Source organism: Mustelus asterias, chromosome 11 (assembly GCF_964213995.1).
Source record: "Mustelus asterias chromosome 11, sMusAst1.hap1.1, whole genome shotgun sequence".
Lineage (NCBI taxonomy): Eukaryota > Metazoa > Chordata > Chondrichthyes > Carcharhiniformes > Triakidae > Mustelus > Mustelus asterias.
The window spans coordinates 103,588,411-103,603,983 of record NC_135811.1 but is presented as its reverse complement, the minus strand read 5'-3'; the positions used below and the strand labels follow the sequence as shown (position 1 = coordinate 103,603,983).

Here is a 15,573-nt window from a genome sequence, read left to right as displayed (position 1 = left end):
ATAAATCAAAAATCTTACACATGACCTTTGACTCTTCACCTTTTCCAATACCAAAACACAGTAGGTGCGGTATGACGATAGAAGTTATGGCCTGTACATCACACCACCTTGGCAACAAAATGACAACTGGCTTCCTCCAAACAAGGATACACTTGACAAATTATTCTTTTTTATGATGACAGTGTTCCCTCAAACAATTTCCGGTGTTATTTTATTAGCTGTGAGTTGTTGAGGTTGAAGAGCTTGGCAGGTTGTTTTTACTTTAGAGGAACTTCTCATCCCACGGCCAAGCACTGGGCTGGAATGTACGTTAGAAAGTAGAGAGGAACTTCAGATATCTGTGCTCCAGTGACCTCTCCCTAATTAGCAGACAGTGCTTTAGTTGGTCAAACAGGCCTCAGAAACCACCAGGCAAACAAAGTGGCCGCCTACAGTGGCAAAAAACTGAATGAACTTTTCATGAAACTACATCAGTAAACAAGCAAGTTTGAGCGGCAAGAGCGAAAGGTCATACACTGATATACACATAGCCCTGAATCTCAGGGTGAGTGAGCCCAGAAGCAGACGTGGAATTGTCGGGTTAACGATACCACTTCACGCTGGCTGGTTTTCGAGTGGTTGGGGCAGGAGCGGAGGCAGGGGCGGCACGGATGCAGGGGCAGGGAAGGGGGCAAAGGCAGGGATGGGAGCAAAGGCTGGGGTGGGAGCTGGGTCCAATAGTGAACCAGCGGGGTGGAGAAGGGGACAGGGGCGGGTCCCATGGTGACCTAGCAGGGGTGGAGGTGGGGGAAGAGGTGGGTTCCATGGTGACCCAGCGGGGGTGGAGAAGGGGGCAGAGGCAGGTCCCATGGTGACCCAGTGGGGGTGGAGGTGGGGGAAGGGGTGGGTTCCATGGTGACCCAGCGGGGGTGGAGAAGGGGGCAGAGGCGGGTCCCATTGTGACCCAGTGGGGGTGGGGGTGGAGGTGGGGGCAGGAGCTGGGCCCCATTGTGACCCAGCGGAGGTGCAGAAGGGGGCAGGGGTGGGTCCCCTAGTGAGCCAGTGGAGTCTTTAGAAAGTCAGCAGCTCCCTTAGAGGAAGGCTGGAGTTGGGGAGGAGATTCGGGGGTCTGCCCAGAAGAGAATTGCTGACCTTACCCTTCTGAGCATTCAGAGCCTCAGCAACTGGTGGGCACAGCAGGCAGGAGGGCAAGTCTGGGGGGCACTCAGCTCCCTGCGCCCCACCCTCCTCCCTCTCCCTCCCCGCATCTTTTGGATGAATGCCTTGGAATACTGTTTGAGGTGGTCAGTGCAGGCGGGACATTTTGATGCTACAGGATGGCAGGTAGGGGGCATTGTACCCGACCAAGAAGCCCCGGGCAGAGATGGCAGCCCAGGCTAGCAATGTGGTCTATTGCACATGGCTCCAATGCCACTGCCAGTGAGGGGGAGGAGGGGGGGTGGGGGGGGGGGCACCAAGATGCAGCGCCCGCAATCATAAGCTTCAGTCACCATGAGCATAAAAGGGACTTTTTACATGGGATCTCCGATCCTGTTATTATTGTTAACTTGTTTACTGGTGTGACAATTAACACCTTTTGATATTAAGTTCATTGTCTGTAAATGCCAAGAGCATCTCCTCTGCACCCTCTCCAGTGCAATCACATCCTTCCTATAATGTCGCAACCAGAACTGCACCCAGTGCTCCAGCTGTGGCCCAGAGTTCTATACAACTCCAACATGACTTCTCTGCTTTTGTAAGCTATGCCTCGATTGATAAAGGCAAGTGTCCAATACGCCGTTTTCACCAGTCTACTAACACGCCCTTCCGTCTTTATAGATCTCTGGACAAACACGCCAAGGTTCCTTCGTTCCATAGAACTTTCTAGTGTCCTACCATTCATTGAATACTTCCTTGTCAAATTACTCCTTCCAAAGTGTATCACCTCACACCTCAATGGAATGGCTCATTGCAAATGTCTGGTAAGGAGGCGGCACCTCTGACATGTGGGCAATGTCTTGGCTGAGGGTGCAGTGAGTCAGGGCATGACTCAGCCTCCGTGAAGGTTCCAGAAGTCTGTCTCCCTGTCCTCTCTGTGCTCCTCTCTGATCCACCACTGGAGTCATCATGAGTGCCCAGTGGAGCTGCCTCAATATTCTCATCCTCCAGGGGTTCTCCTCCCTGTCAGTGCCAGATGGTGCATCTTGCTGCAACTGTAAGAGACGCACGCTGTGGAGGTTATTGCAGTGCTCCCCGCTGAACAGTCCGATGGCCCCCTCTATCACTGCTCTTGGGGAGTCAGGACTCCGAAGCAATCAGCAGCAATCAAGCTCCTAAACTCCTCGCTACTCACAATGGCAAAGCTCCGGACACAGATTGTCATCCTGCCTGTTTTGCCCATGCAAAGTCGCATGGGCAATGTAAAATCTCCATCGATAGGCTTTTTACGGCCTTAATTAACTCTTTAATTGTCAGCTCCGACTCTCTCTCACGTGTCCACCGACCTCAATAGTGTACGTGTGCACACTGGAATCGGGGTGTACACCTGACATCATAAACACAATTCTATGTGTGTTCGGGTCTGGCACACACCTGAGCTCAGATCACAGATTTCCTTGCATTTACATTGCAATCAATTCCAAATGATGTTCCTCATTCTGTTTATGGGACAGTTTTACTAATTTTTACATCTACATGACGATTCCAAAAGTGCAAATCAGTGAATAATATCAAAAAATGTAATTTAATCCAGCCCGCTCTACGGTAACGATTATTGATTGTGTAAATTGCATGTTTAATCATCCAGCAACTGTTACATCATTTGATCTATATTACACATTATAATGTGCATTTTTTCTAGTACATATTCTCTGAAAAGCATTGAGAATTTGCAATCAGATTTATGACATTCTCCTTTCTCATGTAAAATAAATCTAATTGTAAATGCAAATTTTTAATTCTTTTTTATGCATAGCGTTTGATTTTGAAAGTTGATTGTGGGGGAAACGCAAGGCTGAAGGTTTGCTGAGGCTGTCTAATACTCTGGCATCTCTAGATAAAGGGTGACACAGTGGCACAGTGGTTAGCACTGCTGCCTCACAGCACCAGGGACCCGTGTTCAATTCCGGCCTTGGGTACCTGTCTGTTTGGAGTTTGCACGTTCTCCCCGTGTCTGCATGAGTTTCCTCCGGGTGCTCCGGTTTCCTCCCACACTCTAAAGATGTGCGGGTTAGGTGGATTAGCCATGTTAAATTTTCCCTTAGTGCCAGGGAGATTAGCAGGGTAAATACTTGGGGTTATAGGGATAGATGGGATTGTTGTCAGTGCAGGCTCGATGGGCCAAATGGCCTCCTTCTGCACCGTGGAATTCTGTGATGATCTACAATGAAAGTCTCGTGTGGAATGTGACTCGAGTCTGTCTCACCAATTGACACCAATCAACCAGTTAGCAAAAAACATGTCAATGCAACTGACACTGTTGGTGTTGTACTTGTCTTCATTTCCCTGTCAAGTTATTTGATGTGCTCCAGTTGTCAGATTTCCAATTGCATACCAAGGTGTTTCCCTCAACTTGCCAGTTAATGGATGTTTCATCGTATTGGCCGGGATTTTCCAAGCCCCCCGCAGCGTGTTCCACAGTGGCGAAGATGGCCTGCCATTGGCCGATGGCAGGACTTTCTGGTCCCGCTGATGTCAGGTGTTTCCTGTTGCACTCCTGCCACTGGGAAACCCACAACTAGAGTTCACTGTCGGCGGGACTGGAAGATCCCGCCGGTGTGAACAGCTGGAAAATTCTGGCCATTGTCTCAATGTGGAGGGTGGCTACAGAGATGGAGGAGGGTGCATCTGCAGATGAGAGAGCTGCTTTAAAATATCTCCTGGTTCTGAGTTTGATGTCTCCTCTGCCTGTTGGAGATTTGTGATTTTGTTTTGTTCACTAAAGTCCACGCTAACTCCTAACCGCAAGCGTTGGTAGAACCGTGTGATCGAGCGTTACCTTCAGAACCAGTAAGAAGTCTCACAACACCAGGTTAACGTCCAACAGGTTTATTTGGAATCACGAGCTTTCGGAGTGCTGCTCCTTCATCAGGTGAGTGGAGAGTTGGGTTCACAAACACGGTATATATAGACAGAGACGCAATTGCAAGATAATGTTTGGAATGCGAGTCTTTACAGGTCATCAAGTCTTTACAGGTACAGACATTGCGAGTGGAGAGAGGGATAATCACAGGTTAAAGAGATGTGAATTGTCTCAAGCCGGGACAGTTAGTAGGATTTTGCAAGGCCAGGCCAAATGGTGGGAGTTACACGTAGTGTGACATGAACCCAAGATCCAGAAGTCCAGAACCAAAGTTTAGAATCCATGGCAAAGATGTCTCAGATTTTGATGCCAGAATCCTACCTACCAAATCAACATTTCCTTTGTGATCTGGTAAATCGATGACCCAGGGTAGCAGATATACAGCCTGACTGAGGGACAGACACTATAGTCAGGTAATGGGGGCAATGGAAGCATTCTAATCAAAAACAGAAAAGGCTGGAAAACCTCAGCAGGTCTGACAGCATCTGTGGAGAGGAAATAGAGCCAATGTTTCAAGTCTAGATGACCCTTTGTCAGAGCCAGTGCCAGGCCATCCCGACTCAAAATGGTGGCTCTATTCTCTCTCCAGACTTGCTGCCAGACCTGTTGAGATTTTCCAGAATCTTTTCGGTCTTTGTTTCAGATTCCAGCATCCGCAGTATTTTGTGTTTATCCTAATGACAATGGATGTCTTTCAGCGATGAACAAAGATTACTGATGGCCATTCTTAACAAAAAACCAGTTACATTTTATGCTATTGAGTACACGATAAAGCTGTGAGGATGCGAGGTAACTCATTCAGTGGAGCCTAAAGAAAGGCTGTTTGACAGATTAAATGCATGTTTTACCATCATCCCTTAGATTGCTGGCAGAGCAAGGGCAACTTGTGACATCCCAGGCTAAGTGTCTTTTCAGCTCAAGACAGAAGGAGCATTCACATTATAAATCCGCAGCAGTCAGTAAGTGACACTCGAATCCTATCTGCTTTATTCTGGTGGTGGTGGGAGCCACCTTTTCACTTAGGTTGCCAACCCTCCAGGATTACCCTGGAGTCCTAAAGAATTAGGGATTGATCTACCGTGCGAGGAACCAGATTAAGGAAAAGAATCAGGGCAACAGTACTTTTTTTTCCCAACTTTCTTTTGTTGACTATTTATTCACCTGGTGGAAATGCAGGAAAGGTCTGACTGACAGTAACCAATCAATGCAGCTGGTAGCGTTGTGAGGTTGAGTTTATGAAGTTGGAATTTGATGTCGGTAAAGATGTGAAAAATTGTAAAATGGCTCGAGGGCAAAAACATTGTGTGGTCCCTTCAAGAGCTAGTGTTTTGTCTCTGTGCTTGGAGGTTTAAAATGCAAAGTACATCCAGAGTCCCAGACTGAAACATTTGTATCAAAAAGTCGAGCAGTCTTCTTGACAAAGACAACCTGTTTTTGTTTGAATTTTGCCCAACCAATTTAAAGCAGGCACTCAGCTACCAAGAACCTATAAGATTTGAATTCGATGATGTTGACAACATCAGATCAACCCTATTGTAGGAAAATTGATAGGTCATCACAGGTATAAAAACGAGGGCAGGCGGGAAAAAAACAAGAGAGCAACTGACGAACTGCCACCTCTCGAGCCTCGACGGGGAGAGAGCAGCTCTCAACCCTGCCAGCTTCAGATATCTCTTAAGAGAGTGCACCATCTAACTAGTGAAAGGCACCAAATCAGAAAGACTTACAGACAGAGGAATCAACAGAAGATCTCCAAAAGATTCCGAAAGCCACAAACCTGGTTGTATTTTTGAGAGTTACGGAATTCTATTTTTTTTTGGTGAATGGATGAGTATTGTATTTATTTGAACAGCATTCCAATAGAATCTTATTTTATTCAGTACGTTACTTGTTTAGTTAAAGTTCCCTGTTGGTTAAATAAATAAAATGTTAAGTGTTCATGTTAAAGTGAGTGTCGGGTATTTCTGTTAGTTAACCGCTAAATGTTCACACCTTCCCACACACTTTTAACAGTTACGAGGCGAGGAATTCCTCTTTGGGGGATTCGATTTTACGTCTCAAAAGGGGATCAACATCCGCATCCTAACAGTAGACAATGAGTCAGTTTGCTTACTGATTACTATGGATAGGCAGATACACCTGTCAGGTGACCAGTGTAAGGATGGTTAATGGTTGAAGGTCATGTGACAACATCTCCAGGAATGTGTCCATTGTTGGCAACCATACTTTTCACAGGATCTGTGAACCTCCATCAAGTTCACTAATTTCACTACTGATGGGAAAACAGTGGCAAAAGAGTGAGGCAGCAAATGGCTGATATAGAGTTGCTCTCCTGAGGCTGATGGGCCAAGGTAAACATACCTTCAAACAGACCTGAATATTACTGCATTCAAGCTCCTTTATCACAAGTTACTTCTAATAGAACAATATTAGAATCATAGAAACCCTACAGTGCAGAAGGCCATTCAGCCCATCGAGTCTGCACCAACAACAATCCCACCCAGGCCATATCCCCATAATCCCACATATTTATCCCGCTAATCCCTCTAAACTATGTGTTCCGGGACACTAAGGGGCAATTTAGCATGGCCGATGCACCTAACTCGCACATTTTTGGACTGTGGGAGGAAACCGGAGCACCCAGAGGAAACCCACGCAGACACGGGAAGAACGTGCAAACACCACACAGACAGTGCCCCAAGCCGGGAATCGAACCCGGGTCTCTGAAGCTGTGAGGCAGCAGTGCTAAACCACTGTGCCGCCGTGCCGCCCAAATTACAACCCAGGGATGAAGCCATGAATGAAAATGTTAATATTGACGTTTTGCCGGACTGGAAGCCAATGTAGCTCAGCAAACACAAGGGTGGCAGATAATTGAGACATACCAAGAAATCTGAAACCATCTTCCTGGAGTCTAACATGATGTGATCACCTTTAGCAATGTCCCTGTAAAGGGAAAGCAAAACAATGCAGCTCAAACTCTATAGGGGCAAGAGAGTGTCCCAGAACACTCATTATAGAAACATAGAAACCCTACAATGCAGAAGGAGGCCACTCGGTCCATCGAGACTGCAACAACAACAATCCCACCCCAGGCCCTATCCCCACAACCCCACACGTTTACTCCACTAATCCCTCTAACCTACAAATTCCAGGACACTAAGGGGCAATTGAGCATGGCCAATCAACCTAACCTGCACACCTTTGGGAGGAAACCAGAGCACCCGGAGGAAACCGACGCAGACATGGGGACAACATGCAGACAATGCACAGAAAGTCACCCAAGCTGGGAATCAAACCCAGGTCCCTGGAGCTGTGAGGCAGGAGTGTTAATCACTGTGCCACCGTGCCGCCCATTTGAAAGTCAACCACATTGTGTGGCTCTGTTATCACATGTAGGCCAGACCAGATAAGAACGGCAGATTTCCTTCCCTAAAGGGCAGTTAATGAACCAGATGGGTTTTTCTGACGATGGTTTAATGGTCATCAGTAGATTCTTAATTCCAGATTTATTTTTGTGTTAAATTCAAATTCCACTGTCCACTGAACAAAGAACAACAAAGAACAAAGAACAGTACAGCACAGGAAACAGGCCCTTCGGCCCTCCAAGCCTGTGCCGCTCCTTGGTCCAACTAGACCAATCATTTGTATCCCTCCATTCCCAGGCTGCTCATGTGACTATCCAGGTAAGTCTTAAACGATGTCAGCGTGCCTGCCTCCACCACCCTACTTGGCAGCGCATTCCAGGCCCCCACCACCCTCTGTGTAAAAAACATCCCTCTAATATCTGAGTTATACTTCGCCCCTCTCACCTTGAGCCCGTGACCCCTCGTGAACGTCACTTCTGATCTGGGAAAAAGCTTCCCACCGTTCACCCTATCTATCCCCTTCATAATCTTGTACACCTCTATTAGATCTCCCCTCATTCTCCGTCTTTCCAGGGAGAACAACCCCAGTTTACCCAATCTCTCCTCATAGCTAAGACCCTCCATACCAGGCAACATCCTGGTAAACCTTCTCTGCACTCTCTCTAACGACTCCACGTCCTTCTGGTAGTGCGGCGACCAGAACTGGACGCAGTACTCCAAATGTGGCCTAACCAGCGTTCTATACAGCTGCATCATCAGACTCCAGCTTTTATACTCTATACCCCATCCTATAAAGGCAAGCATACCATATGCCTTCTTCACCACCTGTGTTGCCACCTTCAAGGATTTGTGGACTTGCACACCTAGGTCCCTCTGTGTTTCTGTACTCCTGATGACTCTGCCATTTATTGTATAACTCCCCCCTACATTATTTCTTCCAAAATGCATCACTTCGCATTTATCCGGATTAAACTCCATCTGCCACCTCTCCGCCCAATTTTCCAGCCTATCTATATCCTGCTGTATTGCCTGACAATGCTCTTCGCTATCCGCAAGTCCAGCCACTGTGGCAGGATTCAAACCCGGGTCCCCAGAACATCAGTTGAGTTTCTGAACTAATAGACTAGCGATAATGCCACTTGGCCATCGCCTCTCCTCACATCTTCAACCCACAATGACACCAACATCACGCAGCTTATCCACACTCTCATTCATTTGTAAGATCAGTATATAGTCTACTGACTGACTGCAAAGCAGTCTGACCAAATCTGGTGTACAAAAACAAAGTTACAAACGACCACAAGCTACTGACAGCAGAGCAGCAAGCCATGTTCCTAGGCCTATGCCTGTATTTATGCTCCATATAAGCCTCCTCCCACCCTTCGTCATCTCACCCCATTAACATAGCCTTCTATTCCTTCCTCCCTTGCATACTTATCTGGCTTACTCTGCTATTAGTCTCAAATATTTATTGTGCGAATGAGTTCCACATCCTAACCACACATGATTTTGTCCTGAATTGCCAACTGGATTTATTAATCACTCTCTTGTATTTATGGCTCTTACTTCTGGTCTAACCCGCAAGTTCAAACATCTTCTCCATTTACGCCATCAAACCATTGAATATTTTTACAAACCTCTATCAGGCCACCCCTCAGCCTTCTGTTTTCAAGAAAAAAAAGCTTCAGTCTGCTCAAAGTTTCCTGATACGTATAATCCCTCAATTCTGGTATCTTTCTTGTAAATTTCTTTTGTATCTATAGGCTATGGACCAAGTGTTGGAAACAGGGATTTGTATAGTTGGATGGTTTCATAGAGTCCCTACAGTGCAGAAGGAGGCCCATTGGACTTGCACTGACACCAATCCCACTCCGGTCCTAACACTGTAACCCCACATATTTACCCTGTTAATCTCACTGATTACTGATAACTGTTAATCTCCCGAGGCATGGTACATTGGGAAGACCATGCAGACGCTACGACAACGGATGAATGAACACCACTCGACAATCACCAGTGTTCTCTTCCTGTTGGGGAGCACTTCAGCGGTCACGGGCATTTAGCCTCTGATCTTCGGGTAAGTGTTCTCCAAGGCGGCCTTCATGACACACAACAACGCAGAGTCACTGAGCAGAGACTGATAGCCAAGTTCCGCACACATGAGGATGGCCTCAACCGGGATCTTGTCACACTATCTGTAACCCCCATGATTTACCTGGGTTTGCAAAATCTCACTAACTGTCCCGGCTGGAGACAATACACATCTCTTTAACCTGTGCTTAACCCTCTCTCCACGCACATTGTCTATACCTTTAAGACTTGATTACCTATAAAGACTCGCATTCCAACCATTATTTTGAAAATTGAGTTTGTGCCTGTTTGTGAACAGAACTCCCACTTACCTGACGAAGGAGCAGCGCTCCGAACGCGAGTAGCTTTTGCTACCAAATAAACCTGTTGGACTTTAACCTGGTGTTGTGAGACTTTTTACAATCTCACTGACACCAAGGGCAATATAGCATTGCCAATTAACCTAACCCGCACATCTTCGGACTGTGGGAGGAAACCGGAGCACCCGGAGGAAACCCACGCAGACACAGGAAGAACATGCAAACTCCACACAGACAGTGACCCAAGGTCGGAATGGAACCCGGGTCCCTGGCACTGTGAGGCAGCTGTGCTAACCACTGTGCCACCCTTTATATTTACCAGTTCCAATCAATGCTGTCTTATCTGAGAAACTATTCCACAACACCAAAAACAAATCTTTTCATTCTCAAATGGTCTCATTTGAGACTGGTTTATTTTTTGTGCTCACAGAATACCAATTGTACAACTGTACTAACTGTGCCACCGTGTCGCCCATATATTTGTCTTTGATCGATGCAGATGCGATGGACCAAAGGGCCTTTTTCTATGCTGTAAACTTCTATGACTCTGTGACTGTATGACTTTTCTCGTGCCTGTCTACAAAATGTTGGCCACTGTGCACAGTATCCCAAATGTGGTCTAACCAAGGTACAATACAAGTTTAACATAACATCACCCCTTTTCAATTCCATCCCTCCAGAACGAACCCCAGATCGTTAATGTTAAAAAGAAAGCCACTGACCACAATTTGGGTTCCATTGTCTGGTAGGGTGTCGATGGCAAGACTGGCCCCCACTAAATCCTGGCTCAAACGGTCCCCCTCAGCCTCCAAGGTTTTGATGGAGTCGATGTTGATGGACGTGCTGCGTCTCCAACGCTGGCTTTTCTGTATCACACCAACTGTGCTTACAACCGGTAGCCGGTAAGTGAAGCCTGAGGCGAAAGACAGATGAATGGTTAGCAGTGGAGAGATTGGCACAGTTAGTACTGCACAATTCGTAACCTCCCGCTGAAAGAAACAGTTTACAAATTAATATGGGAAGATTTCTCAATCCAAAACCCATTCTTTTTGAATGGGCTTTTGAATGGACCTACCTCCCACTAATTTGATCTTTCTCTACATCTCAGCTATGACTGTAACACACATTCTGCACTCTCACCTTTCCTTCTCTATGAACAGTGCCGTTATATAAAGGTGGCAGAGTGGCACAGTGGTTAGCACTGCTGCCTCACAGCGCCAGGGACCCAGGTTCAATTCCTGACTTGCGTCACTGTCTGTGCGTAGTTTGCACATTCTCCCCGTGTCTGCGTGGGTTTCCTCTGGGTGCTCTGGTTTCCTCCCACAGTCCAAAGATGTATAGGTTAGGTTAACTGACCATGATAAATTGCCCCTTTGCGTCAGGGGACTAGCTGGGGTAAATGCATGGGGTCATGGGGATAGGGCCTGGGTGGGATTGTGGTTGCTGCAGACTCGATGGGCTGAATGGCCTCCTTCAGCACTGTAGGATTCTGTGATTCTATGCTTTGTCTGTCCAGCGTGCAAGAAACAGTACTTTTCATTGTATACTAATAGATGTGACAATAATAAATATTGATCCATTGGGCCAGTGGGCTGACGGATGGTAGATGGTGTTTAATTTAGATAAATGCAAGGTGATGCATTTATGCATCGAACCAGGGCAGGACTTACTCAGTTAATGGTCAGGTGTTGGGGAGAGTTATAGAACAAAAAGATCTAGGGGTACAGGTTCATAGGTCCTTGAAAGTGGAGTCACAGGTGGACAGAGTGGTGAAGAAGGCATTCGGCATGCTTGCTTCATTGGTCAGAACATAGAATACAGGAGTTGGGACGTCTTGTTGAAGTTGTACAAGACATTGGTAAGGCCACACTTGGAACACTGTGTACAACTTTGGTCACCCTGTTATAGAAAGGATCCTATTAAACTAAAAAGAATGCAGAAAAGATTTACTAGGATGCGACCAGGACTTGATGGTTTGAGTTATAAGGAGAGGCTGAATAGGCTGAGACTTTTTTCTCTGGAGCGTAGGAGGCTGAGGGGTGACCTTATAGAGGTCTATAAAATAAAGAGGGGTATAAATTAGCTAGATAGTCAATATCTTTTTCCATAGGTAGGGGAGTCTAAAACTAGAGGGCATAGGTTTAAGGTGAGAGGGGAGAGATACAAAAGGATCCAAAGGGGCAATTTTTTCACACAGAGGGTGGTGAGTGTCTGGAACAAGCTGCCAGAGGTAATAGTAGAGGCGGGTGCAATTTTGTCTTTTAAAAAGCGTTTAGATAGTTACATGGGTAAGATGGGTATGGAGGGATATGGACCAAATGCGGGCAATTGGGACTAGCTTAGGGGTTTAAAAAAGGGGTGGCATGGACAAGTTGGGCCGAAGGGCCTGTTTCCATGCTGAAAAGAAAAGCAAAAAAAAAATCAAATCAAATCAAATCCCAAGTGCGGGCAAGAGAACGTGAAAGATGTTAAAACCATCAAAATTAGGATTAATGATACTGATTTGATTTTTTGATTGGTGCTGATGTAAGATTTCCCTTTATTTATTAAACCAATGACATTCCTTACTTCACTATTCTTTCCATTTTTGGTGGATTTTGTGCAGAGCGTGAGGAGGAATGTTACGGCTGTGAAACAGAGCGCCACCCCAACACACACACCACAGGCATGAATATTGTGACTTTGGCAACCCTAACGTCTGCAAAAGCAGAATCATAGAATCCCTACAGTGCAGAAGGAGGCCATTCAGCCCATCAAGTCTGCACCAACAACAATCCTACCTAGGCTTAATTCCCGTAACTCCACAGATTTACCCAGCAAATCCCCCGACACTAAGGGGAAGTTTAGCATGGCCAATCAACCTAACCCCCACATCTTTGGACTGTGGGAGCAAACCGGAGCACCCGGAGGAAACCCACGCAGACACGGGGAGAATGTGCAAATTCCATACAGTCACCAGAGGCTGGAATCAAAGCCGGGTCCCTGGCGCTGTGAGGCAGCAGTGCTAACCACTGTGCCACCATGCCGAAGGGCTTCAGCACGGTGGCACAGTGGTTAGCACTGTAAAAGCTGTGTGGTTAGCACAGTGGTTAGCACTGTAAAAGCGGTGTGGTTAGCACAGTGGTTAGCACTGTAAAAGCTGTGTGGTTAGCACAGTGGTTAGCACTGTAAAAGCTGTGTGGTTAGCACAGTGGTTAGCACTGTAAAAGCTGTGTGGTTAGCACAGTGGTTAGCACTGTAAAAGCTGTGTGGTTAGCACAGTGGTTAGCACTGTAAAAGCTGTGTGGTTAGCACAGTGGTTAGCACTGTAAAAGCTGTGTGGTTAGCACAGTGGTTAGCACTGTAAAAGCGGTGTGGTTAGCACAGTGGTTAGCACGGTAAAAGCTGTGTGGTTAGCACAGTGGTTAGCACTGTAAAAGCTGTGTGGTTAGCACAGTGGTTAGCACTGTAAAAGCTGTGTGGTTAGCACAGTGGTTAGCACGGTAAAAGCTGTGTGGTTAGCACAGTGGTTAGCACTGTAAAAGCTGTGTGGTTAGCACAGTGGTTAGCACGGTAAAAGCTGTGTGGTTAGCACAGTGGTTAGCACTGTAAAAGCGGTGTGGTTAGCACAGTGGTTAGCACTGTAAAAGCTGTGTGGTTAGCACAGTGGTTAGCACTGTAAAAGCTGTGTGGTTAGCACAGTGGTTAGCACTGTAAAAGCTGTGTGGTTAGCACAGTGGTTAGCACTGTAAAAGCTGTGTGGTTAGCACAGTGGTTAGCACGGTAAAAGCGGTGTGGTTAGCACAGTGGTTAGCACGGTAAAAGCGGTGTGGTTAGCACAGTGGTTAGCACTGTAAAAGCTGTGTGGTTAGCACAGTGGTTAGCACTGTAAAAGCTGTGTGGTTAGCACAGTGGTTAGCACTGTAAAAGCTGTGTGGTTAGCACAGTGGTTAGCACTGTAAAAGCTGTGTGGTTAGCACAGTGGTTAGCACTGTAAAAGCTGTGTGGTTAGTACAGTGGTTAGCACGGTAAAAGCGGTGTGGTTAGCACAGTGGTTAGCACGGTAAAAGCGGTGTGGTTAGCACAGTGGTTAGCACTGTAAAAGCTGTGTGGTTAGCACAGTGGTTAGCACTGTAAAAGCTGTGTGGTTAGCACAGTGGTTAGCACTGTAAAAGCTGTGTGGTTAGCACAGTGGTTAGCACTGTAAAAGCTGTGTGGTTAGCACAGTGGTTAGCACTGTAAAAGCTGTGTGGTTAGCACAGTGGTTAGCACTGTAAAAGCTGTGTGGTTAGCACAGTGGTTAGCACTGTAAAAGCTGTGTGGTTAGCACAGTGGTTAGCACTGTAAAAGCTGTGTGGTTAGCACAGTGGTTAGCACGGTAAAAGCGGTGTGGTTAGCACAGTGGTTAGCACTGTAAAAGCTGTGTGGTTAGCACAGTGGTTAGCACTGTAAAAGCTGTGTGGTTAGCACAGTGGTTAGCACGGTAAAAGCGGTGTGGTTAGCACAGTGGTTAGCACTGTAAAAGCGGTGTGGTTAGCACAGTGGTTAGCACTGTAAAAGCTGTGTGGTTAGCACAGTGGTTAGCACGGTAAAATTACAGCCATGCCACTTAGGAGTGAAATTAGGAGGCACTTTTTTCACACAAAGGTAGATGAAATCTGGGAAGCTATCCCAGAAGATTATGTATGATGCATCAACTGATAGTTTGAGGACCGAAATAGACAGGTTTATATTCACATGATATATATTAAAGCAGTTAAAAGGAGTTGAGGTACAGACCAGAAATCATCTAATTGAATTGTGAAACAGGTTCGAGGGACCGAGCAGCGGTTTCCTGTTCCTATGTTCCGCGCTCCTTGTGTTTCTGTTTAGGTTGTGTCAGCAGAGACTAGCATCAATTTTTCACCATTAATGGATGAAGCAGCAATGTGATAAAGACCAGGCTGTTGTTTATGATGATAGTTGAGGGGCAAGCGTTGATTAGGACACTGGGGATAACTCCACTGTTTTTCTTTGGAACAGTGCCAGCGGATCTTTGATATCTGCCCAGACAGGAAGATGGTTCACCATCTCATCCAAGAGAGTCCAATTCTTCAGCAAAGTGACAGCCTTGCTTTCTGTACTCAAGCCCTGGTGTAGGACTTGAATCTAGAATGGTGTGTTTCAGAGGGAAGGATGTTCCGAACTGAGCCACAACCAGCCCCATGAGCATTGACTAAGACACATTCCTTCAGAGGTTGTCCAAGGTTGGGTTTGGTAACTGAAAGATCTTTTCCTCATATCCATCCTGTCCTTAGTGACCCGGCAGAGAGACAAAGGCGGTTTCTGTGCATATCAGTCATTTTCTTAATCAAAGCAAATTACTGCGGATGCTGGAAACCGAAAACAAAATAGAAAATGCTGGAAAATCTCAGCAGGTCTGGCAGCATCTGTAAGGAGAGAAAAGAGCTGATGTTTCGAGTCCAGATGGCCAGATGACCAGATGTGCAGAAGGGCTTTGACAAAGGGTCATCTGGACTCGAAACGTCAGCTCTTTTCTCTCCTTACAGATGCTGCCAGAACTGCTGAGATTTTCCAGCATTTTCTCTTTTGGTTTCAATCATTTTCTTCTTCTGACTTCCGTTTCCAGTCGGTACAATAGATATTGAGAATCAATCACTCTTTGCAAAGTAAATGAAGTTGGTTAATAATTAACAATTAAACCTTAATTAGAATCAATAACACAGCAATTACTTCAAGTTGAAAACACATGCACAGGCATAAGTCACTCTGCCCC

The 15,573-nt window shown here is 46.3% G+C and overlaps 1 protein-coding gene across 1 annotated transcript in view; it reads right to left on the bottom strand.

Moving 5' to 3' along the window:
• Positions 1–15,573, bottom strand: part of LOC144500751 (plexin domain-containing protein 1-like) — a 332,900-nt gene that overhangs the window by 241,565 nt on the left and 75,762 nt on the right. The window contains exon 2 of the mRNA XM_078224149.1: positions 10,541–10,731. Coding sequence (XP_078080275.1) covers positions 10,541–10,731 — 191 coding nt within the window. The remainder of the gene's footprint in view (positions 1–10,540; positions 10,732–15,573) is intronic.